We start from the raw sequence: 27,082 nt of genomic DNA, 5'->3' as shown, positions 1-27,082 counted from the left end.
CAACACTATAAGGAACAAATTGAATAACTAAAACTCTTTTTCTTTAATTGTTGTTTTCTATTACATATGAATGGACAACATAAAGGATAAGAAGATAATGAAGAGAAGATAGTAGAGAGGGGGGGGGGGGTAGGGGGATGGCTCTCTCAGCCTGGGTCTCTCACTCACAGCTATCCCAGCTGTTGAAACATGGCCTGAAAATTCTGTTCTCCAATTTTGATTCAAGTGCAACTGATGGGGCCTATTTATAGCTTGGCCTAAGCTTCATAAAATAGAAAGTAATGAAAAAGGAAACTACTATAAGCCTCTTACAAGGGATATTGAGGTTTGTACACCAAGTAATCTAAGACTTGACTAAGTAAACTGAAATAAAATTAGAAAGTAAACAAAAATAGAAACTTAAGTAATTAGTAACTGTTAGTAAACCACAACCTAGTAATCAGATCAGAGCATAGAGGGATTGAGGAAGAGAAGAGAGAAGAAGAGAGGAGGAAGAAGACCATGTCAGTTCCAAGAGGGGAGAGAACCTGCAGACAGAATTGAGTGATTCTGCCGCAAGTCTGCCCCTAATATATTAATATTAGAATCCAAAATAATAAAGGACAAATATGCCCTTATATAAAACGTCATAGCAAAGAACAGAAGTAAAAGGAAAATAAAACAGAGTACAAAGACAATTTTGCCCCTATAACTACATATTTCAACACTCCCCCCTCAAGCTGGAGCATATATATCACCCATGCTTAGCTTGTTACAACACGAATAAAACCCAGGGGCAAACAAGGACTTTGTGAATACATCAACTATTTGATCAGATGAAGAGACAAATGGAGTCTCAACTAGCTTCTTCAAGATGGTGTTGTGAACAAAGTGACAATCCACCTCTATATGCTTAGTCCTCTCACATGAAAGACTGGATTACAAGCAATATAGATGGCTGCCTGGTTGTCATAAAACATCTTCATAGGGGTTGGAACCGGAAAACCCATTTAAGTAGGAGAGATCTAATCCACATCAACTCTGCAGTAGTATGAGCCATGGCTCTATACTTTGCTTCAGCACTTGACTTGGCAACAGTGGTCTGTTTCTTACTTCGCCGTGTAACCAGATTTCCTCTAACAAAGGTATAATACCCTGTAGTAGATCGACGGTCACTAGCTGGACCTACCCAATCTTTATCAGAATAGGCAACAAGTTCCATATGTTTATTTGGACAATAAATCAGTCCCTTCCCAAGGGCTCCCTTCAAATACCGAAGAACCCAAACTGTTGTATCCCAGTAAGACTTACAAGGGGACTGCATAAACTGGCTGAGAACCCCAACAACGTAGGATATGTCTGGTCTAGTAACAGGCAAATACAACAATTTTCCAACCAAGCTTCTGTAAGCATGAACATCCTTGAGACCATCACCATCATCAGAGCCAAACTTGTGATTAGAATCCATAGGAATATCTACTGGTTTTGCAGCAAGTATACCAGTTTCGGTCAAGAGGTCTATTATATATATCCTTTGGGACAAGCTGATTCCCTTTTTACTTCGGATAACCTCAATTCCAAGGAAGTAATGAAGCTGGCCCAAGTCTTTAGTTTGAAAATGCTCCTGTAAGTAACTTTTCACCTCCTTGATCCTACTCTCATCATTTCCTGACACAATGATGTCATCAATATAAACAACCAGAACGACTAATTGCTCTCCTTGGCGACGAACAAACACAGAATGGTCTGAGAAGCACTTGATAAAACCAAAATCAGTCACAACAGAACTAAACTTCTCAAACCATGCTCGGGGAGACTGTTTCAGCCCATAAATGGCCTTGTGCAGCCTACACACACGTCTACTATTCTCCCCCTGAGCAACATACCCCGGAGGTTGCTCCATATAGACCTTTTCAAGCAGGTCACCATAAAGAAAAGCATTTTTAATGTCCAACTGGTACAAAGGCCAATCAAAATTCACAGCAAGAAAAATAATGAGGTGAACCGAATTCAGCCTAGCCACAGGAGAAAAGGTCTCAAAATAGTCAACCCCATATGTCTGGGTTTACCCTTATCAACCAGACAGGCTTTGAGCCGCTCAATAGACCCATCAGAATGATACTTAATGGTATACACCCATCGACACTTGACACTTGACTAGGTCTTTACCAGGAGGTAAATCTACTAACTCCCATGTATGTCAAGTCAGTAAGGCATCCATTTCCACATCCATGGCATTCTTTTAAGCAGGGATAGTAAGAGCCTCAGTGTGAGTGCGAGGAACAGTGTAAGAAGACAAAGTAGTAGCAAGACTATGAGGACAGGATGGAAGATGGGACAAGGAGACAAAATTCTCAATGGGATAGACAACTAAAGACTTTTGTGTACAATAATGTTTACCTTTCCGAGTGGCAATGGGTAATTCAGTAGGATCCGGATCAGTTGGTAAGTCATCAGGAGGAGCAGGTAAGGGCGGATCTTCACCAGAGGTTGAGGAAGGTATAGGAAGCGATGCAAAGGGGCCAGTCTGACATGAATGAAGCTGCCCAAAGTGCCTCTTGCGCCTGTACACCTATAGTGGAGGAGACAAAGGAACAATGGCGGGAATGGGAGGAGGAGTAGACACAGCTAATGGATCACTGGACACGTTAGGCTGATCAGAAAAATAGGATGTACCTTTGAAGAAGGTGACATTCGCACTGACAAACTGGCGTCTAGTAAGAGGGTCATAACACCTATATCCCTTCTGGGTCCTAGAGTAACCCAAGAAGACACACTTGGTTGACCGGTCCAATTTATCACCATGGGGATGGTGATTATGAACAAAACAAACGCAGGCAAAAACACGAGGAGGCAAGTTAAAACTCGAAACATCCGAAAACAAAATAGAAAAAGGAGACTTGTCACCCAAAACAAACAAAGGCATTTAGTTAATAAAAAATACAAGCAGTAAGAACTACATCACACCAAAAATGTTTGGGCACTTACATATGCAACATGAGAGCCTGGGCAACTTCAAGTAAGTGCCTATTTTTCCGCTCCGCTACCCCATTTTGAGGGGTATAGGAGCAACTAGTTTGATGAATTATTCCATTAGTAACACAAAAAGAGGATATTTCAGATTGAACAAACTCTAAAGCATTATCAAACCGAAAGACTTTTATAGATGTATTAAACTGAGTCTTTATTTCATTGCAAAAATTTGGAAACACAGTTAAAAATTATGATTTATCCTTTAAAGGTACAACCAAGTAGTTCTGGAATAATCATCCACAAACTTGACAAAATACTGAAAACCATGTCTATTACTTGCCCTACAAGGACCCCACACATCTGAATGCACTAATGAAAATAAAGAAGTACTCCGAGGCAAGGGACGAGAGGGATAAGTGGCATGATGATGCTTACCCAACTTGCAACCCTCACGCTTTAATTTATTTAAAGTCTTAAACTGAGGAAACACAATCTTTAACCTAGCTAAAGATAAATGGCCTAGCTTGCAATGCCATTGAAAAGGGGACTCTCCACCAACACTAGTAACCGCAGCCGAAGCAGAAGGAGCAGCACCACTCAGATAATATAGCCCATCTTTTTCACATCCTCCGCCAATCTTCTTCCTCGTGTGAAGATCTTGAAAAACACAATACGAAGGGAAAATGTCACAGAGCAATTCAGGTTTCTTGTTAGTTGACTAACAGAAAGAAGGCTTAAGGGAAATAGGGGAACATGTAAAACAGAAGAAAGGGAAATATTAGAATTAAGACAAACAGTACCATAACCGGTAACAGGTGTAGAGGAACCGTTAGCCATAACAACAGGAGGGTTATGGGCGTGAGACACAATAGAACTAAAAATGGATGACTTACCAGTCATATGAGCGGAAGCCCCCGAATCAATGATCCAGGGTGTGGAAGTAGTGGAAAAGAAGGTAGCAGGGGTACTTGCATGAGCCAATGTAACAGCGGTAGTGGATGCCCTAGTAGTGGAAGTGGATGTCTCAATACTCTTGATACGACGCATGAGGTGTTGCATCTCATCACGAAGGTTAGTATAAGAATCTCCCATTCAGGTTTTCCATGCTTGGACCAACAAGTATCAACAGTGTGATTTGTCTTCCCACAATAAGAGCATAACCGGACAGCTTTATCAACATGCTGTCCACCAGAATTTCGATCACCAGAACCACGTCCTCCACCTGAACCACGACCTCTACCATGGCCTCTACCACGGCCTCTAGTAGCAGTAGTGAAAGCAGAATTCTCCTTAGTGCTGGTTTCAGGCTTGGAATTAGGAGAGATGATGCGTTGGGGTCGAGAAAAGGTATCATTCAAGGTAGAGACAGATTCACCTGCAAGTAGATGCCCTTTGACATCTTTGAGACTAGGATTCAATCCAACCAAAAATTTAGAGACAAAAAACTCATTCCGTTGGGCCTTCAACTTCTCAATATCAGTGGTAAGGGGCTGGAGAACATTTAATTCTTCAACCATACCCTTAATGCACTGTAATAATCCTGGAGAGACTTGTTCGATTGCTGAAACTGAAATAACTTCTCATAGAGTTCAAAAATACGGGTCATACTCTTCTCTTGAGAGTATGTTTCCTTGAGGTCATCCCACACTCCCTTGGCCGTGGTGTGGAACATGACATTGGCAGCAATATCCAGCTCCATGCTGTTCCATAACCAAATAAGAATAATAGCATTCTCCTTCATCCAGGTACTGTAATCCTTGGAATCAGGTTCTAGAGGAGGAGAGGTAACGTAGCTAAGCTTGTCCTTAGCTATGATGTAAACACGGACAGCTTGTGCCCATAATAAGTAGTTGAAATTTCCCTTCAACTTGATGGAAGTAATTTGAACCTTGACATTGTCATGAGAATTCTTCGAATCAGCCATAGTATATATACCTCAATAACCGATAGGATCAGGCAGCCAGGGCAGCAATCGATTCTTGAAGTAAGAAAGAGAACAGCAGCAACCAGTAATACCAGCAACTGACAGTTAAAAATATATATATACTCTCCAGTACGAGAGGTAGCACCAAACAGCAGCAGGATCACACCCAAAAATCGATTTCAGGATTTTGGGGGAAAATCGATATCAGGAATTTCTGGGAAGAAATTAAAATCCTTCAAATATGCTGCCTAGCCAGTCAATCCAATTCGCAATGACCATACAAAGTAATAAAATTAATAAAAGAGAAGACCTGAATCGCAGAACTCCAAAAGAAATCTTCCCAGGAAAAATCGAGATTTATCAGGGTTTTATCCTGACATCGATTTCAGCAATCTTCAAGGATGGTTGATGTAGAGCTCCAAACAGCCATTAACAGTATGCAGATAATTCAGAAATCACTCCATCAATCTTCAAAGGAGTGGATTTAATCCATAAGAAGGACAGCTATAGGTGGCTGTACACCACAAAGGGAAATAGCAAAAGAGAGGTCAGAAGAGAATCGTGAGCAGCACTCTAATCTGATTAAAAGTGCTCTGATACCATGTTAGTACACCAGAACCTAGTAATCAGATCAGAGCATAGAGGGATTGAGGAAGAGAAGAGAGAAGAAGCGAGGAGGAAGAAGACCACGTCAGTTCCAAGAGGGGAGAGAACCTGCGGACAGAATTGAATGATTCTGCCACTGGTCTGCCCCTAATATATTAATATTAGAATCCAAAATAATAAAGGACAAGTATGCACATAAAAGGGCATAGCAAAGAACAGAAGTAAAAGGAAAATAAAACAGAGTACAAAGATAATTTTGCCCCTATAACTACATATTTCAACAGTAACTAACTAAACCGGCAATAAAATCTGCCTTGTCTTGATATCTTTAGTGGGGCCACAGAATATCAAATATTTGCTTGGATTTCCTTCTCCATACAAGGCTTATGGACCCATAACACTGTTCACGTGAACAGTAGTTTGGGTATTGTTCATGTGAACAGTAATTTTTTTTTGGGGGGGGGGGGGGGGGGGAAGTAGTTCAGGTTGCCTTAGGTGATGCTCCATCGAATTAACAAAAACTTGCCACATCATTACACCAGGCTGCCTCTCATAGCAGTCGAATCCACAACCTTTTTTTTTTTTTTGGGTGAATAAGAAATTCATTACCAAGAAGGAAAAAAGAATTATAGTGCCCTCAAAGGGGAGCAGCAAAACAAAAAATAGAAAGACCCCTAGCCTCAGCTTTGCGGGCAAGGGGAAACAAGGGAGACAGAAGAGAGGCCCCAGGAGGCAACAATAAGCCTGTTCCTAGGGGTGTCTGGACAAAAAGAAGGAGGGGCTGACGATAATTTCGCCGTAATATCAAAGGAAATGGAATCCCAAATCTGCTGGTAAGATCTAGAGTTGGAGGTCCATTTCCTAATATTGCGCTCCATCCAAATGTGGTTCAAAGTAGCACAAAAAGCAAGCTTCCCAACAGTATCACATAAAGAGCGGCCAGCAAAGGTCATGTCGATCCAAATCCATTCCCTGGAGAAAGAAAGAATTCTTCTAGGGTTTGGCCAACATTTAAGTAAGATGCCTTTCCAGATCGCTGCTGTGGTGGGGTACTCAAAGAAAAGGTGATCAGTGTCTTCCATATTGTTTTAGCAGAGGCAACAAGAGGGGGAGACCGGGATGTGGCGATGCCGGAGAAAGGCTTGAGTTGGGAGACAATTGTTGAAGATCCTCCAAACTGTAAAGCAGTGCCTAGGGATGTGGTGCTTGAACCAAAGTAGCTTTCTCCAAGTGGCTAGAGGTCCCTTGTGCCGAATGATGGCCAAGGCAGATTTGGAGGAGAAGAGAGAAGGATTGTTTGCCAACCAGTTTAGACAGTCTTGGCTGCCTAAAAGGCCTTCTGGTGATGGAGGAGAGGTCATTCCAGATGGTGGCAAGGTCCGGAGAGGAAGTAGGAGTAGGGGTGTCAATGGGATGGGTCGGGTCGGGTCGGGCCGGGCTTGCCTAAACCTTGACCCTGACCCTAGAGGTCTTAACCTAAACCCTGACCCTGACCCTAACCCTGACCCAACCCTGGCAGGGCCAAGAAACCCTCAACCCTGACCCGACCCGACCCTGCCAGGGTTTTCCCTGACCCGGCCCGGCCCGACCCGACCCTGATAGGGCAGGGTCGGGTTGGCCCTGATTGACCCTGTTTTGACCCTGATTGATATATATCAAAGAATATATCTAAAAAAAACCTGAAAAGTTCTTTAAAGAAGAAGAATAAGAGGGGAAGGAGAGAGAGGGAGAGAGAGGGAGAGAGGGACTTCTAAATTTAAATAAAAATAATTCACAAACATCTATAAAAATCCATAAAAAAAAATATTGCCATAAACATCCATAAATAAAAAAACTGTCACAAACATCCATAAATAAAATACTTCCACAAACATCATAAAAATACTACCACAATCATCCATAATAATCTACCACAAATATCCATATAAATACTGCTACAAACATCCATAAAAATACTACTGCCACAATCATCCATGTATAAAAATACTGCCACAATCAACCATGAATAAAAAAACTCCAACATCTTGCATAAAACTTTAGCTCTCTCCCAATCTTGAGTAGTTGGGAACCCATCCTTGCACTCCATAGTAAAGTTTGGGTCTCTATCTTCTACACATTCAAAAGCTTTTTGAAACTCCAAAGCAGTTTGCAACATAAGATATGTAGAGTTCCAACGAGTAGAAACATCTAAACTCAAAGCTTTCTTACATTCAATCTTTTCTTGCTCACAACACAATCTAAACTGTTGTGACCTTGATGGTGAACTCCTTACATACTTCACTACAGAACGAACTCTACTTACAACATCTCCACAATCCTCAAGACCTTTCTTGACAATCAAATTCAAAATATGGGCAGCACATCTCATATGAAAAAACTCACCACCCAACAACAACCCATTTAAATCTTCTCTTTAAATTTCGAATTGCAACATCATTACTGCTTGCATTGTCCACAGTAATACTACATAGTTTATCCAACCCCCAATCAATCAAACACAGCTCAATGGTATTACTAATTGCTTCACCAGTATGTGGTGATGGGACTACACAAAAGTTAATGATTTTCTTTTGCAATTTCCAATTTCGGTCAATGTAATGTGCTGTGAGGCATAAATAACCAAGATTTTGGATAGAAGTCCACATATCTGTGGTGAGGGACACCCGCTGAGCAGTTCTCTTAAACAAATCTTGCAACTTCTTTTTCTCCTCCAGATACAATTGAAAGCAATCTTTTGCCACAATGTTACGGGTCAAAGTATTAAACCTAGGCTGTGAAGCCTTACAAAAATCTCTATACCCCTCCTGCTCTACAAATATGAATGGCAATTCATCTATAATAATCATACGAGCAAGCTCCTTTCTACACAATTCAGGATCAAATTTCCAAGCTAAGATACTAGTGATTGTACTCTTACCATCACTCACCTCAACTTTAAAATCCAAAAGTGTTTGCTTCTTATTTTTTTCACTACTTTGACACAGAAGACATCTATCCAAATGTCATTTTAGTGAACTAGTACCATGTTCACTTGCACAACCAAATTCCTTGTGGCAATACTTGCATCTACACCTAGTAGCTTTTGAACCATTGGGAGGTATAACTTTAGTGAAGTGATTCCAAACACTAGATGACCCTATATTGAGGGGATTAGAAGATACCTCAGAAGCATTAGACTTTGGTTGTGCCTTTGTGGAGCTTGTCACAGGATCCTTGGAGCTTGATTCAACTGGATTTGAATTTGGTTGGTTTGAACTTGAGTTTGGCTGCCTTGGATTTGAGTTTTCCTCCATTGAGATCTGTACAAATTCAAAAATCCAGACATGCGTAAGATCTTTGAAGCAATAAGTTGAAGAAAATAGTGGAGAGTTAACCTTATCAAATATCAATAACTATACTTCAAATAAATGACCTCAATTAGAAAAAAACATCTTACTCCTTTTTTGCATGCAAGGTCACACTAAGAACCAATTAATGAAGAAGAAGGAGACTTGGTCTGTATTGCGTAATTGTAACACATGGTGTGAGTGATGAGCTCCCACTCAATGATTGATACGTTAATGAAGAAGAAGGAGACTTGCTCTATATGTAGATCTGATCTGAAAGCACCACCCTTTCACACCCACTATAAGAACCCTTCCCTCTCCACAAAAAACCATCTTATCACACCCTTATCCACTCTCTCTGTCCCTCCCTTCTCAAGCAAGTTCATCTAACACCGGCTAACTTTAGAAAAAAAAATTACTAAAATGAAACAAGAAACAAACCAGTCACTACCCAATACCCATTCATTTAAATTCTTTCCATGGTTTTTTCATTTTCACAGTACTGTATGGGAAAAAAATAGTAAATTTGGAGTCAATATTAGCTGCACTGACAAAAAAAAGTAGTATTCTTTGTTATTACCTCTTGTATCCTTGTCTCTAAATTTGAGGGTTTGAGAGAAACAGGAACCTCATAGGGAAATGAACAGTTATTGTATGAAGCAGACATCCTTTGACATCCAATAGAAAAGAAGGAACTTTTTTTATATATAAAATTGTTAACAAATGCTCAATCCCTCAAAACCTGCCTAGGCAGCCAAACCCAATAGACCCACGTTTAGATTTACTGTATAATTTATGATATATGGTTCAGAACTGTGTAGAGAATCTTAGAAACCCAAGAACCTTGAATTTGAATGAACCAACACCCAAGCATCCAGATTTCATTTTCAAGAATTGTTTTTTAACTCTTTTTTCTGTGTTTCTTAGTTTCTCTATTGGCCTTTTTAAGTGGATCAGTTGATAAGATGAGATTCTCTTTTTAAGTTCTAAATTACTATGATAGAAAGGTATAAATTAAAGAGCAAAATCCATTCTTTGATGGGGTCCAACATGCTGAAGGTTCTGATTCCATGATCATGATTTCTTGATCAAACCTCATTCTTTAGCTTTTGGTCAAAAGTTTTAATGAGGATCATTCATTCAACAGCCACCAGAGCTTTTGACTCTTCTGGGTTATTAAGAAATCATCCAGACAGGGGACCTTGGTGGCATTGAAATAAAACTATAGAAAACTGTGTTAACAGACCAAACCATTTTTGGGAAATTCCAATTTGATTTGGTTTTTGAGGCAAAAAAAATTATATCTGTGGAAAATAAATCAAATCTACAGTGGGTTTTACTTTTCTTGGCTACTTGTGTTGAAAAGAAAGTTACCTTCTTTACTAGTGCTAGAACTCATTGTTGGACTATATAAATCTTGGATTGGCTGTATAGCTTCAATTCAACTATATTGAGCCCTTTTGTGTTTGTAATCTTTCTTTTAAGTTTGTGGGTTTCTCTCAAATGAGAGTTGCTGCTATGTCTTCTCCATCCAGGAGTGGATCTAGTTATGGTGAAGAAGATAGTGAGCTAAGAAGAGGGCCATGGACCCTTGAAGAAGACACTCTTCTCATCCATTACATTTCTCATCATGGTGAAGGTCGTTGGAATCTATTAGCTAGATGTTCAGGTAAACAAACAAACAAACAAACAGTTGTTATCCCAAGTCTAAAGCTAATCAAGGAATTGATCAAGACAAATAGATCACAGAGAACATGCATTCAAAGATTTAAAAAACACTAAACACAGAAGCTAATCAAGAGAGATGCATTTTCAGATCTGAGTCCACGCAAACACACAAAGACCACCCCATATGAAGTACTAACAGCAGTGTTGCGAGGATGGGGAAAGGCCCAAATAAAAATGAAGTGATGAACATTAGAACATACCTTGATGCGAATCTGGGAAGGAGGAACCGTGGAAGAAGAAGGCTGCTAGTCATCGTAGTCGAGTGGCGGCTTTCTCAGTTTCTCGTGGATGAAGAAGAAGAATGAAGGGTGAAATTGTGAAAACAAAAAGGGAATATGGGATTAGGGTTATCACTCTTATGGGCATTCTGGTATTTTCAGCAATATAAATGCTTATAACTAATTCAGGGTCGGGTCTGGGCCGGGCCGGGCTAGGCCCGGGGACTTATCCCCGACCTGACCCGACCCTGCCAGGGTCAGCCAAAATCTCAACCCTGACAAGCCCTTCGGGCTGGCAGATCAGGGTTGGGTCCGGGCCGGGCTCAGGGCGGGTTCGGGCCAGCCGGGCATTATTGACACCCCTAAGTAGGAGGGGGGGCCCCAGCCGGACTGATCTAGAATGTCAGCCACCAAAGAGAGTCTGTGGAGGCCAGAAGCATAAATGGTCCGAGGAGTAATCAGAGGGAGGAGGACCCCCTTCGGGTGCCAGTGATCCAGCCAAAGATAGGAAGAGAGGCCATCCCCAATCTGAGATTTGATGACATGGCTGACCAAGTGACGGGAGTCTAAGATTTTGCGCCAAATCCAAGAAGAATCAGCCGACAGGGAGGCCATCCAAATGGAATCATGCCGAAGGTACCCCGGCTGGTTTTGGGGCTTGTTCCTGCGGGTACATATGGACTTCTATCTACATCATGGTTAAATAACTTAAATCAACATCAATATCAGAGAAGAGAGGGCATCCTCATAGCAACAGGAAACCCTAGTTCTTCATTGATTCATCAACTAGGGTTTCATATAAAACAATCATGCAGCATCAATGAAGAAGAAGGGAGAGAAGAGAATGGAGAAAGACAGGGAGAAGGAGAAGTACTTCCCATGGTTGTGTTGTAAGCAGAATACACCAACTGTGGGCTGCTATGCTCTATTTATAAGGATTGAAGTACAACTCAAATAGGACTCAACCAACAATATCCAAAACACCCCTAACTAACACTAATTAATAATAAAGAAAGAATACATAAGAGTCCCACGGTATAATAACCAAGACACTAACATTATACTACTTAACACTTTTGTAAGTCACTTAGAAAGTGAATCATAAGATAATTTTAATTTTTCTTTAATGGGAAGGTAAAGATGAGTTACTAAATGACATTTTTTTAACAAGAAAAATTTATCAAAAAGTATAAAAACATGAAAATTTCAATGAGTTGCCATTGTCCCCTTTCTTGCACAGTAGCATAGTTCGAAAACTCGCCGAAATTTCGAAAATCTTGGTAGTTTCGAAGTCATCGAGACAAATTACCATACGAAATATAGATTACAGAACACTGTTTCGACTGGAATTTCCAAAATTTCGTGGAAATTTTATAACTGTTTGTACCATCTTGCCAAAATGACACAAAGCAAGGTATAAATATACCTCATTTCGTGAGTTTCAACTAGAACTCGATGGTTTCAACCTGGAGAAGGGGAAAAGTGCTGGAAACTTGGATTTTTTTGCCACATCACCCCTCCAAACTACTGGAATACACTGTTGGGGGTTGCCACATTACTCCAAAGAGATCAGTTGCTGTTTCCTGGGGAAGATTTGGCCACATTCAACTATTTCAGGTAAACAATGCACGTCGACTCCATCGGACCATGAGGGACTCGATCCAGCACGTCATAGTTCATGTCAGTAGACAGTCACAGTATTGTATTGTTTGGACATAGAAGACTTGGGTGTCTATGTATTGTTCACGGTACTTGGGTGTTTATGTATTGTGCATTATACTTTGTAATTTGTAATTTCTACTTTAACTATTTCTTAAATAATTAATCAATATTATGTTCCTTCATCCATTGTTGCATAATTTACTTGTTTTACTTGCCAATTATGTCTTATAGTACTAAAACAATGTGTATAATAGACAATATTACATAAGGTATGCAATATGGTTCGACGTTTACTATTAACCAAGTGTGCAAATCCAAAACACCACTTTGTGTTACTTTTTTTTTTTTTTTTTTTTTTTTGCAATTTGAAGGTTATATGTTTATTTAGCCTAAAATAAGGTTTCCCTAAAGTTTCGGAGCCTACCATGGCCGTTGCCCACCAAAATGACAAACTGAAAACAAGTAGAAGAACAATGCAATGTTTCGGCGAGATTTCGGTGTTTCGGTGGTTTCGACCTGACCGAAACACTGAAACAAAACGAGATTTTAAACCTTGGATAGTAGTATAAATAAAGGTTACTATTGACTGTGCAATCGGTTTGATAGACTCTGTCCAATATATCTTGGCTTTGATGTACATTGCACTGAAGCTTTTTTTGTGCTGCTGCATATTAAAGATTTGCGTTGTTGGTTTTGTCTCATTAACGATCCATTCATGTTTCTGATTGTCAATAATAAAGGAAAAAGGAGAAGAAGAAGAGAAATCGAGAGGAAGAAGAGGAGAGATGTGTAACTTGGGAGTTACATGATATGTGTAATCTCCCTTGAAACTTCAAAATATAATCACTTAAGGGTATAACAAGAAACACAAAAATAAAAGAAACAAAATAACTTAACCTATCTACCCTTCTCACATATCTCGGTATTAGCTATAGACACTAATACCAAGACACATACAAATCACGATAACACTCTCCCTCAAGTTGGAGCATAGATGTTAATCATGCCCAGCTTGTTACAAATATAATCCACTCTTGTACTCCCCAAAGATTTTGTGAGCACATCTGCAATTTGTTCTCCTGTACGAACATGATCAGAAGAAATCAACCCTTATTCTAGCTTCTCTCGAACAAAATGACAGCCAACTTCAATGTGTTTCGTCCTTTCATGAAACACCGGATTTGAAGCAATATGGACAGCAACTTGATTGTCACACCACAGTTTCATTGGAGAACCATCAACAAAGCCAAGTTCTGCCATTAACTGTTTTACCCACATTAGCTCACAGGTAACATGTGCCATAGCCCTGTACTCTGACTCTGCATTGGAACGAGCAACTACTGTCTGTTTCTTGCTCTTCCAGGACACCAAATTTCCACCAACAAACACACAATAACCTGTAGTAGACCTCCTATCAACCGGAGACCCTGCCCAATCAGCATCTGAAAAACCCTCTATCCTCCCATGGCCAAGATCACTGTAGAGAAGACCACGTCTAGGAGCCTTTTTAAGATAGCTTAAAATATGTATAACAGCCTCCCAATGAGATGTCCGAGGAGCAGACAAGAACTGACTCACCACACTAACAGGAAAGGCTATATTAGGCCTAGTCACTGTTAGGTAATTCAACTTTCCAATAAGCCTTCGATACTTCGCTGGATCAGGTAAGACATCCCCACCATCTGCAATAAGCTTGAAATTGGGATCCATAGGAGTATCTAGAGGTTTAGAACCCAACATTCCTGTCTCTGACAGAAGATCAAGAACATATTTTCGCTGTGAGAGAAATTTCTTTCTTTGACTGAGCAACTTCCACACCCAAAAATATTTCAACCTGCCCAGGTCCTTGGTCTGAAATTTCTGCTGCAAATGTGTCTTCAAACCTTCAATACTAGAAACATCATCTCCTGTGATGACTATATCATCAACATAAACCACAAGAAATAATTTTCCCGCATCAGAACATCGGAAAAATACAGAATGATCACTATCTCACCGTGTCAGCCCAAATTCTAACACAACCTCAGTGAATCTACCGAACCAAGCTCCAGGGGACTGTTTCAGCCCATACAGAGACTTCTTCAACTTACACACCAAACCAGACTCCCCCTGGACAACAAACCCAGGAGGTTGCTCCATATAAACCTCTTTATGTAAATTGCCATGCAAGAACGCATTCTTGACATCGAGCTAATATAAGGGCCAATGGTAAGTGGCAACAAGAGAAACCAAAATCCGAATAGAAGTAAGCTTCGCCACACGAGAAAATGTATCCAAGTAATCCACACCATATACTTGGGCATAACCCTTTGCAACAAGGCGGGCCTTCAAGCGAGCCAAGGACCCATCGGGGTTCACTTTCACCACATATACCCATCGACAACCAATTGCTGATTTACCTGAAGGTAAGGGAACAAGATCCCAAGTCTGATTTTCTTCTAATGCCAACAATTCCTCATTCATAGTAGCTTGCCAACCAGGACTAGACAATGCCTCTGCGACAGACTTAGGAACAGGATGAGTTTCAATAGTGTGTAAACAAGAATGAAAGGTAGAAGACAAACCATCATAGGAAACAAAGTTAGAAATGGGGTGTTGGGTACAAGCCCGAACCCCCTTACGATGAGCAATAGGAATATCAAGATCAGAAGGAGGTTCCAAAGGAGAAGGATCATTACCTATTGCAAGATCTGCTAGCAAAGAAGGAGATGATGCAGAAGTCGATGTAGCAGGGGTCCAAGCACATACTTGCCATTGGTGACGTTTAAACACAATAGGTTGAGGTGCCGGTGATGAGACAACCTGCGGAGCATGGTGAACAATAGACTGAACAATAGAAACGGGAAGATCATCATCCAAGTCAGATAGAGTACAAGACGAACTATCATACAGTGTAGACTCAAAGAAAGAGACATCAGTTGTAACAGAGTATTTCCGCAACTCAAAAGAAGAACACGATAACCCTTTTGGGTACGAGAATAACCAACAAACAGACACTTGAGAGCCTCTTTGGATCCAACTTGGAAACACCAGGACGATAATCATGTATAAAGCAAACACTACCAAACACACGTGGTGGCAAAATAAACAATGGCGCAGAAGAAAACAATAAAGAAAAGGGAATACCACCACGTAAAACACAGGAAGGCATGCGATTAATGAGGTAACATGAAGTTAAAACAGCATCTGCCCAAAAGGATTTAACTACTTTCATTTCAAATAAAAGAGAATGAGTAACCTCCATCAAATGTCTATTCTTCCTCTCAGCTACACCATTTTGTTGGGGGGTGTAAGCACAAGAGGACTGATGAATAATACCACGTTGAGTCATAAATTCAGCAAAAGGGGCAGAAAAATATTCCTTAGCGTTATCACTACGAAGAACACGCAAAGGATGCGAAAATTGATTATTTACCTCATTCACAAAAGTACAAATGACAGAAAATAACTCAATGATTTTTCATTAAGTAGATCTAGGTAACCTTGGAATAATCATCAACAAAAATTACAATGTAACGAAAACCCAAAGTAGAAACGATAGGACAAGGACCCCAGACATCTGAATGAACTAAAACAAAAGGTTGGTCAGACCGTTTATTGACTCTAGGAGGATAACTCACACGGTGGAGTTTCCCGAACTGGCACGACTCACAATTTAAACTAGAAAGTGACCGAAAACGACTATCAAGAAGCTTCAAACTCTCCAACGAAGGATGACCCAAACGACAATGAATCTGGTGGGGGTGACACCACACTAGTACACGCCATAGATGAAGTGTCCTCAAGTATATAAAGTCCCCCCGACTCACGACCTCTACCGATCATCCTCTTCAACGAAAGATCTTGAAATACACAAGAATCCGAAGAAAGGGTTACAGAACAATTATGGGTTTTGATAAACCGACTAATAGATAAAAGATTAAAAGGAAAATCAGTCACATAAAGAACGGAAGACAAAGACAGAGAAGGTGTAACATGAGCAGTACCAGTACCAGTCACTTTAGCCAAGGAACCATTAGCTAAAGTGACACTCGAAGAAGATTTCTGAAAAGAAGAAAGTATACCTGAAACACCAGTCATATGTTCGGAGGCCCCTGAATCAAAGATCCAGGGACGAGAAGACGCAGTCGAAAGGCATGCAGTGGCATTACCTGTTGGAACAAAGGTGGCAGTTGGAGGCTGGGCTGACTGGGAAATCTGGATAAAACGGGCATATTCATCATCAGACATCTTCACAGTCTTACCTTCAGGCTGTGGAGATACAGGAGACTCAGTAGTAGCAGAGTTGGCAAACTGTTGCTGATTTGGTTTGCCATGAAGTTTCCAATAGAAACGGTTGATATGTGCTGGATGACCACAATGATGACAAGTTCTCACTAAACCACCAAAACTATCAGAATTACTTTGAGTACCCGAAATAGGTGCTTTACCAGAACCAGCCCCACCACCACGACCACGGCCACCACCAGAATTAACATTACCAACCACTACCAGCCCCATTGTTGGGTCCACAGTTTGATGGAAAAGAAGCCAAAGCCGAAGTGTCAACATCAGTAGTGCGCTCACGAGAAACACGAAGAACTCTGTAAAAAGTTTCAAATAAAGTGACTATCTTGTCACCACCAAGAATTTGGGAATGAACGGAGTCAAACTCCTTCCCAAGTCCTCCTAAAAACCCCATAATAGCAAGTTGCTCCCGCTGACTTTGCATTTGTTCCACATTAGAAGTGATAGAAAGTAAGGAATTAAGCTCCTCATACATCCTCTTAAAATCAGCAAAATATTGGGTCAAAGTACGACCCTTTCTATCAACCCTATAGAACTCTTGGGACAAGTCATAAATACGGGAAAGGTTGTTTTGTTCGGAATACAAAACATTGAGATACTCCCACAACTCTTTCACTGTATCAATGTGTGTTACCAAATCCACGATTTGGTTCTCCATAGAATTCAGTATCTGTCCCAAGATTCGAGCATCAACTGTGTCCCACGAGGGATCATCCTCGGGCTTAGGTTTGAAGAGGTGATGCTGATCACGTCCAGTCAACACTAACTTAACAATCTTCTTCCATTGTAGAAAGTTTGTAATCCCCTCCAACTTCTTCTCAGTAATACGATTGGAGGAGGAAGAAAAAATTTCTGTAGTTGTTACAGACTTCGAACTATCACCAGATTTGGGTACATCATCCATTATGTATTATTGGATTGATGAAGTGAAGAGAGAAACTCAAAGAGTGCTGAAAAAGGGGTAGAAATCGATTCTCTATAAAAAACCCTGAAAAAAGTCGACTTTGTTAGAGACCCTGACAAAGATCGATTCCACAGAGAAGATAACCAGAAATTTTCTTTCGAAAAATTCTCCTAAAAATCCAGCCAATCCACACGATCTTAGAATCCTGCTAAAAAATCGATTTTTCTTCCCCTAGAAAAATTGATCTAAAAACCTTGTAAGTGTTGCTGATTTGATGCTTGAGTCTCCAATACAATCTTCACTCTATCCAACTCCTTCAAACACAACCACAAACAAAAAAAGAGACCAATTTCTTAATTTATGCCATGAACTAGTCTCTAAACAGTCCCAAAATACAGCATAGGGTGCTGCACCCCTTCAAACAGAGAATAAGAGAAACCACAAGCCCTTCAAATCCTCAAATACTCTTCAATCTTCAATTGTAGGCTGTAGAAAGGAGAAGAAGAGACCCACGAAAGCTGTAGCAGTACCTAATGCTCTGATACCATGTCAATAATAAAGGAAAAAGAAGAAGAAGAAGAAGAGAAATCGAGAGGAAGAAGAGAAGAGGAGATGTGCAACTTGGGAGTTACACGATATGTGTAAACTCCCTCTAAACTTCAATATATAATCACTTAAGGGTATAACGGGAAACACAAAAATAAAAGAAACAAAATAACTTGACCTATCTACCCTTCTCACATATCTCGGTATTAGCTATAGATGCTAATACCGAGACACATACAAATCACGATAACACTGATTATTAGTTGCATATTATTGAAGTAATCATGTAGCTATGTTTTGAACTGCTTTTGGATTACTTTCTTGTTTTGCCATGTGGAAGGTACCCATCTTGGAGTTGCTTGCTGCTTAATATTGCCTGCTATTCAGTTGGTTGTGGGGATAAGTCGTCCTTCCTGGGCTTCTCTACCATATTTTATTTGCAGCTGTGTTGGACTTGTTGATTGGTCTCTAACAAGCAATTTCCTGGGCCTTTACAGGTAACTGTTTTGTAGTTAATTATTTTTATACACTCCATTCCCCCCCCCTCCCCGAGGGATTTTCCTTCATATTTCAAATTTATTTGTTTCTGTTTGGTGTCTTACTTTTGTGTCTCTGGGTTTGAAGGTGGTGGAGGCCTCTTCTATTGTATGCTGGCTTCAACATTGCCCTGCTTTATTTGTATCAGCTCCCTATTGTGTTCCCAAAGATGCTCCAAATGGTAGCAGACTTCATTGGGTTCTATAAAATATCTTCCATCTCGGAGTGGACAGAAATCTGTTCTGGTCTTTCTCTTCTAGTTTTCTACTACATGGTACACAATAATATCTACTTCTAAATTTGTGAATCTACTAGCTAATTATTGACCAAATTTTCTTGTGAGAGTCTGTAGGTTGATGCTTACTCTGTGGGACTCAGTTGTCACGGCGTCTAGGCGACCCAAGTCGTTGGAGCCTTGGAGGGGGCCTGGACAGAAGGTAACACCATCAAGGCGTCCGCCTATGCAACCAAGGCTCCCGCCTAGGTGACCAAGGCGTCCAAGGCTCCTGCCTAGGCAACCAAGGTGCCTGGACACAGCGACACCTTGACAACTATGGTGATACTGTTTAAGTTTGTTGTAGAATAGAGGTCCTGTGCTCCCTTTCTAATCAAATGTTTTCTATTTTTGGGACCTCAATTTTAGTGTTCTATTTGCTTAGGAAGATCCTTGAGGTCTTTATTTGTTGTATACATTGTTTGTGAAAAATTCATTTACACAGCCTGTCATGGAAGTCATTCCATAATGGTTCACCCTCATTGTGCCACGTGGCATAGTTTGAAAACTTGTGTTTCTTTCTTGTTTCGACCTGACCGCAATGACCAAATTTCACGGAAACAGTGCATTTTTTGCCATGAGTTTCGGTTGACCATTTCAGGGGGCAAATGGCCGTAACAGCTGAAATGACCAAAATTTTAGGCAACAGTGCAATTTAGTTCACAATGTAGGCATGACCAAAATGACCGAAATTTTGGCCGAAACATTTCCGATTCCTTAATTCTCTTATTTCATCTTGGCCTCGTCGAAATCACCGGAATTTTGGCGAGTTTTTGAACTATGCCACTTAGATATATGATGTGGCAATTCCAACTGTTGGATAAAGAGAACATGATCTCATTTGCCACACTTCAAATTTCAGAGCCTAATTCTATCAAATACCATTCTGTGTATTGGTATGCGTCCCCATGTATGTCCATACACGTCTATGGTATTCTGACCACTACTGTGCACTCTCCCATAGTCGTGGATTTTCAAAGCTCTATGTTGCCACTTGGAAAACTCCGATTTGGCTGGAACTTGATATATGAGCAGGGGACGTTGAGTTTACCTGTCCACAAAATTTGGGCCCCATCTGAACTGCTATGTGGCAGATATTTGACAGTTAAGGAAAGGCTTCCTTAATAAGTCACAAGGAAAACATTCGCCCATATTTATTATGAAGGAATTTTAACCTTCTATAGATTATGTGAAATACTGAAATTACCATTTTCGTTTATCCTTTGGTTTATCCAAGGGGGTGGGAGACTGAATTTTTTTTTTTGGTGAATAAAAAATGTATTACCAAAGAAAGCCCGAGGTGGGCAAGAAAGAAATACAAGGGAAAGCTGGGGGGGGGGGGGAGAAACAAGCCACTAGCCCTCTAGGGGGGGCTGATTAGTAAGCTGCGTATGGAATCAAAGCTGATTGGGTGAAGTGGAGCTGTGCTTTTGGAGCTCTAATGCATATAAAAAAAATAAAAGGGGAGAATTTAATGTTGCACCTAAATAAACATATCCATGGAGTGAGTATAGTGAATGTTGTAACAGAATAGTATAATGATTTCTTCCCTTATTTGGGTACAACTACAATTTCAATTTCTTTGATTTTTTTTTTTTTTTTTGGATTTTGGGGAGGGTGGACCTTGGTGCAACGGTAAGGTTGCTATATTGTGACCAAGTGGTCATGGGTTTGAGTCTTTGGAGTCTGGAAACAGTTTCTTCGTGAAGGGGGTAAGGCTGCGTACATTATGACCCTCCTCAGACCCCGCAGTGGTGGGAGCCTTTTCCACTGGGTACGCCCTTTTGTGTAATAATAATGTGCATGTACATCTATGTTCTTCGCAAAAATGTATAAGACAAACCAAAAGTCTTGCTCTTTGATCATCCTATAGCTTGAACAGAAGTGATTTCTGTCAATCCTTCTGACATACTGAGATTGTAATACTTGAAAATGTCTTGATCACTGATAATTAAAAGCAAAGTGGAATACAACTTGGTAATAGGGTAAGAGACTGGTGGCTTCAAGATTCTTTGCTTGAAGACTGGTGTTGATAAATACCGTGTAGTTGTCATATTTTTTTTCTTTACCATTTTATTTTATTGATTCAGTGGGATTTCCGTCCTTGTTTATCTAAAAGAGATATTGTTAGTAATATACTACAGTTTGACATGCAAGGTTCTAAATCTCAGTTTCGAGGCTGGTTTTGACCCTAGCCGAAACCTGGTATTTTTCTGGGCCAAACTCGAAATATCGTGGGCTGGTTAAAACTGGCCGAAACTCGATTTTTATTGGTTGAAACTGGTCGAAACTACCAAACTATGCGAAATATGGTTGAAACTGGTCGAAATTTGGTACGATCCAATATTGAACTTAGGTTTTGTCTCGGAAAGTGTCAAAACCTAGATTAGTTCCATGTTGTTTGTGTATGGTTTATACATAATTATGAGACAAACCCGAAATCCCAATACTCACACAGCAGTGTTCTTCTTATATACAGATATCCATGAGACAATATAAGTTTTATTTAAATAGTAATTGAAAAGTGGGAACTGGATAAATTTAAATTATGCTTAAATAGAAGTTCTGAGATGCGATTCTGACATGTTTTTCATTAGGCTGTGCTTGTTCTGTATAGCTTGTGGTTTATGTTAGTGGTATGAATGCTGTTATTTTTATTTATTTATTTCCAAACAGCTATCCTCTGTGAAATGCGATTTAGAGGAAATGGATATTATTATGTCCATGAGAGAAAGCAACTTGACCGAGCACCTTCTTCCTTCAAGACATTCATTTTTCATTCGTGAATCGAGGTAATCTTCTCAGCTATATTCCTCTATTCTGATTACACTCATTTGCTGCTGTGAGGATGTGGTTCTGCTTCAAATTTTGAATTCAGAGAAAATGTAGCCTATAAGGATGTTAGTAACGAAACCAAAACTTGTCTTAATGTAGTCCTAGATTGGTAAGAGACCAACTAGGAGCCAGTAAACCAGGATCTATTATGAACATGTGAATTGGCTAGGTCAAAATACGGTTTTTTTTGGTGAAGTTAGGGTTGGGGTTTGGATCGAATGCTATAGGGGCAGGTGTGGAGAGTTTGAACTAAAAAAAGGAGGGATTTTGCTTGCTGGTTCGGTCTGGGCAGAATTTAGGTTATGGGAATGTTGTTCAGTGATGGAGGGATGTTATGGTTTGAATGGGGTGCTGGGAAAACAGTTTGGTTCGAGTATTCCAATTGGGCAGGAAAATACTCGATCCAATTATATGAAGGTGTTGTTAGCTGAATGGTTTGTTAAGAATTTTGGGAGATGGGATGGTTTAAAGAGATGAGTGGGAAAATTAGGGTTTTGGGGTGGTTTGGAGGATTAGGAGAAGAATAGGTATTGATGGGATGATTCTATACTGTTGTTGCACGGGCAGCTCAGTTGGTTAGAGGATCTAGAATAATTCTTGAGTCTTGATTTTGAAAATTAAAAGAGATCTTCAAAGAACTTGAAGGAGAGCTTCAAAAGAACCACCCGGGCTTCACACCGCAAGGTGTCTCCATCGGATCAAACACCGATCCCACCAGCCTTGATCAAACACAAGACAAAAATCTTCAATGTAGAAGAAGAGCAACAAAAACTTTCATTAATATCAAAATTCGTGTTCAATGTTTGCCCCCCTTAGAACCTTATATAAAAGACTCAAAAATAGATTCCACTAAAAAGGAAAGGCCTAACCCAATCCTTAACCTATTAGGTAACTTAAATTGTCTAAGAAACTGAAATTGGCTCAAAACAGAGTCCTAATCTAACCCAACTTAAATACTTAAAAGAAAACTACTAAAATCACTTAAATTGAATAGTTGAACCAGTTCAATTTATGAACAAAAACACCGAAATAAAACCAAGTATGGAACTGAAACAATTAATCCCGTATGCAATCTAATTACCCATATTTTAGGCCCATAAAAGTGGCCGATTACATTGAAGACCAATGGGATCAAAGGCCCAACATGTACATAACCCAACCCTAGACTTATTCCTAAGCAAAGAAGCCCAGTTTGGTGATAAATCTGCATCATGTCTACATCAAATTTTGAATCCACAAGCAATGGAATCTGATAAAAATGTTAGTAACACAGACATAGTTGCCATTTGGCAGCGAACCTGCTTTTTCTTACATAGTACATTTTAACTAAAATTCCAGAAGTGTAAGATCGCAATTCATTAAAGATGTAAATATCCACAGCTCCAAGTCAAACAGATGGATATACAATGCGATTTTTCTCCAAGGATTATATTTTTGGGTCTTTTTGGAAAAAAAATATTCTTATAAAAAACCAGGGTATTGGCTGCCCTTAGTCCCAAATGCAGGGAATTCTGGATAAGCTTTATTAAACGATTGGAGTATAAGGCCAGGTGAGACTGCTGAATGCATGTATTTGGTTGTGTGTGGACTGTGTAGGAGGGGGGGGGGGTAAAGGGAGGATCTTTTGGTGAACGGTTTGCAGTGCCACTGGAAAATTTATTGATCAAAAGAAGTTGAGATAGAGCCTGGTGGAGGCTAGGTTTTATGGATTGGTCAATTCCGATCTGAATTGCCTGACTGTCCTGCATTTCCCTAGCCTGGATTGGTCAGGGTCAGCACTGAAAGGATCAAGCAATCCATTCGGGATTGTGTGGGCATATTCAAGACCTGATCCTGATCATTGATCCTTCGGTTGGGGGGAATAATATAGAAAAAAATATAGAAAAGGAAATACTGACAACTTTCTATATGATCAAAGCTCAACAGCTGATTGGTGAAACATGTAGCTTCTTCTCACCTTTGTTTTTTTTAATTCTTAATGTACTTTTCATCCATGTTCATAACAGAAAAAACAAAATCTCTGAATTTACTATATGCCAACTCAGATTACATTGTTACTTGGTGTTCTGCTGGTAAGCGTGATGACATGTTTGATGATTCACAGATCTGGTGTAAGGCACACCAATGTTTTATTGAGGGGATCTGTTTTTCGGACTTTTAGCATCAACTTTTTCACATATGGTTTCCCGGTAGGCATTCTATGAGTACTTTTTTCTCCTGTCTTTCGTTGTTTGCTAAAATTAATTTTATTAATGAGCTATGATGAGATTAGATGTTGATCTGAACCATATTCTGTGTTCTCTATGATGGTTAGAGTAAGAAATATAGTCCCAGCATTATTAATGGAATTATGGACAGGAGCAGAGCTAGGGATTTCTTCTTGGAGGAGCAGAACTCTACAAAGTGTAGCAAAGCTAGGGGAGTGAAAATCATGGCTGCGCCCATTTTTATTGATTCTTAACACCATTGTTTTGACCATACTTAGTGCAAACAGCCTTGAACATGAATGCTTGAGTGATCAAAACCGATCACCCAGGCCCTTTATTTATAATAAATTGAATTACAACCAATCAAAATAAGAATAGGAATAACTCCTCAGTCCTAATCCTACTAGGAATTCCTAATACAACTAGGAATACCAAAATAGAACTCGGCTGAGACAAGTACAATAAAAAAGAGTAAAAAAGAGAAAAATAAAAGAAAGACAATCATAATATGACTAGGACCCTAATCGGGTAAGTAGCCTATTTCAACGCTCCCCCCTCAAGTTGGAGCATAAATATCAACCATGCCCAACTTGACCAGAATATGATGAAAAACCTTTCCACTTAAACCTTTAGTGAACACATCAGCAAGCTGGTCAGCAGATTGCACAAAAGGAACACACACCAGCCCTCCTTCCAACTTTTCTTTAATAAAATGCCTGTCAACCTCCACGTGCTTGGTACGATCATGCTGAACAGGGTTGTGACCGTTACTCAGTTAATGCATAATCCGCATTCCTCTCACATGGATGTTGTTATCCGGAACCTTCGGTATTTAAAATCAGCCCCAGGTAAAGGTATTCTTTTGTCTCCGAAGGGTCATCTTCGTGTCGAAGCATATACTGATGCAGATTGGGCTGGTTCCTCTGACAGAAAATCCATTTCTGGCTATTGTTCATTTGTTGGTGGCAATCTTGTTACGTGGCGTAGTAAAAAGTAGAACGTCGTGGCAAGGTCTAGTGCTGAAGCAGAGTTTCGTGCTATGGCACAAGGTATTTGTGAGATGTTATGGCTCAAAGGTTTATTGCAAGATATTGGTACTCCTATTCCTCTCCCCATGATGTTGTATTGTGACAACAAGGCTGCTATTAGCATTGCTCACAAGTCACAGATACTGCTATGTCAGGTCTTGTATGAGACAGATAAATGAGCTTACCAACTAATCTTTGATAACGACCTTTGTCGACAGGAGTTCCCTCCTTTTCTTTAAGTCTAGTAGTAGCATCCATAGGTGTATCAGAAGGATGACACCCTAGCATCCCAGTCTCGGTCAATAAATCTAGGATGTACTTTCTTTGAAAAAGAAAGATGCCTTTAGAAGACCGAGCAATTTCTATCCCTAGAAAGTACTTTAGTTTTCCCAGATCTTTTATTTCAAATTCTCGCCCAAGATAAGTTTTCAACTGGGTGATTTCATGATTGTCATTCCCCGGTCACCACAATATCATCCACATAAACTATTAGGAGAGTTACCTTTTCACCATTTTTCTTGATAAACAAGGTATGATCAGCATTGCTCTGCTTATAACCTGCAGAGACCATTGCCTTATGAAATCGTCCAAACCAAGCATGGGGGGACTGTTTCAGCCCATATAAAGCACGCTTCAATTTACAAACTTTCCCGCTGGTCTTATCACAAGAGAAACCAGGTGGAATGTCCATGTACACTTCCTCGTCAAGTTCTCCATGGAGGAAGGCATTCTTCACATCTAATTGTTGTAACTCCCAGCTAAGATTCACTGCACAAGAAAGTAGCACTCTGACGGTGTTTAGTTTCGCAACTGGTGCAAAAGTCTCCTGATAATCTATCCCATAAGTCTGAGTAAATCCTTTTGCAACCAAACATGCTTTGTATCGATCCACAGTGCCATCTACCTTCTGTTTCACCACAAACACCCACTTACATCCAACTAGTTTCTTTCCTGGAGGAAGAACCACAAGTTCCCATGTATCATTCTTTTTTAAGGCTTGCATTTCTTCCATCATTGCTGCTTTCCACTTTCCATCTGTAAAAGCTTCCTGCCAATTTTGGGGAATACGAACAGAAGAAAGAGAGGAGACAAATGTACGAAATGATGGGGAAATGGAGTCATAAGAGATTACATAAGAAATGGGGTGCTGGGTACAAGCCAGAATACCTTTACGATGAGCAATAGGTAAATCAGGAGACGAAGGAGAAGATATGTTACCTGGAGATTGATCTGGTTCCAGAGCCGATAACTGTGGTGGTGCTGGTGCTACAATGGATGGAAGCTGCTTGTATTTGGAATGTCCCCTGTGATAGGTTTTGAGATTAGAGTCGTTAATTTTCTTCTGAAATTCCCTAATGGTTTGTTGGACTGGAGTCATCTCCCCCTGAAGGGAATTGTCACCAATAGGATTTTCAGCATCTTCTAAGTTCTCCCCCTGGGGAAAATCCGGTGGGGAACCATCAGAGGGAAGAGGGGAGGAAATAACAGTCGGTTGAGGGGTGGAAGAAACAGGTGGTTAGACCCGAGTCTGGGTCTGTATGGGAAGGTTAACCATCACATCTTCACTGAAAGTCTCCCCCTGAAGAGGTGTGGATTGATAATAGGAGAGAGTTTCATGAAAGACAACATCCATACTGGTAAAGGTACGACGTGTAGGAGGATGGTAACACTTATATCCCTTTTGGGAGGGAGAGTATCCTAAAAAAATACAATGGGTCCCACGGGGTTCAAGCTTACCCGGAGATCGGGTATCACGAACATAACAGACACAGCCAAACTCTTTAGGTGGGACGACAAAGGAGGAAGAACCCTGCAGTAAAGAAGCAGGGGTGGCAGAGTCAAGGACTCGGGTAGGGAGCCTATTGATAAGATAGGCAGCAGTTATGACAGCATCTCCCCAATATTGGGAAGGGACAGAATGGGCAAATAGAAGAGCCCGAGTCACCTCAAGAAGGTGGCGGTTTTTCCTTTCAGCCACACCATTTTGGGCTGGGGTATCGACACAACTGGTTTGATGGAGTATACCATGGGCAGCAAGGTATTGTTGA

The 27,082-nt window shown here is 40.3% G+C and overlaps 1 protein-coding gene and 1 long non-coding RNA gene across 4 annotated transcripts in view; both read left to right on the top strand.

Annotated features, from left to right (window-relative positions):
• The window catches only part of LOC122657993 (piezo-type mechanosensitive ion channel homolog), a 105,511-nt gene that overhangs the window by 25,192 nt on the left and 53,237 nt on the right, over positions 1–27,082 (top strand). For all 3 annotated transcript variants that reach the window (XM_043852827.1, XM_043852826.1, XM_043852825.1), the window contains exons 5-8: positions 18,494–18,650; positions 18,778–18,964; positions 21,641–21,756; positions 23,904–23,988. In XM_043852827.1, coding sequence (XP_043708762.1) covers positions 18,494–18,650; positions 18,778–18,964; positions 21,641–21,756; positions 23,904–23,988 — 545 coding nt within the window. The remainder of the gene's footprint in view (positions 1–18,493; positions 18,651–18,777; positions 18,965–21,640; positions 21,757–23,903; positions 23,989–27,082) is intronic.
• Positions 19,772–20,465, top strand: LOC122657995. Its single transcript, XR_006332398.1, has 2 exons — positions 19,772–20,204; positions 20,332–20,465. It is a non-coding gene; the product is annotated as an uncharacterized LOC122657995 (long non-coding RNA).

This window comes from Telopea speciosissima, chromosome 4 (genome assembly GCF_018873765.1).
Source record: "Telopea speciosissima isolate NSW1024214 ecotype Mountain lineage chromosome 4, Tspe_v1, whole genome shotgun sequence".
Lineage (NCBI taxonomy): Eukaryota > Viridiplantae > Streptophyta > Magnoliopsida > Proteales > Proteaceae > Telopea > Telopea speciosissima.
This window is presented reverse-complemented; position numbering and strand designations above follow the sequence as displayed.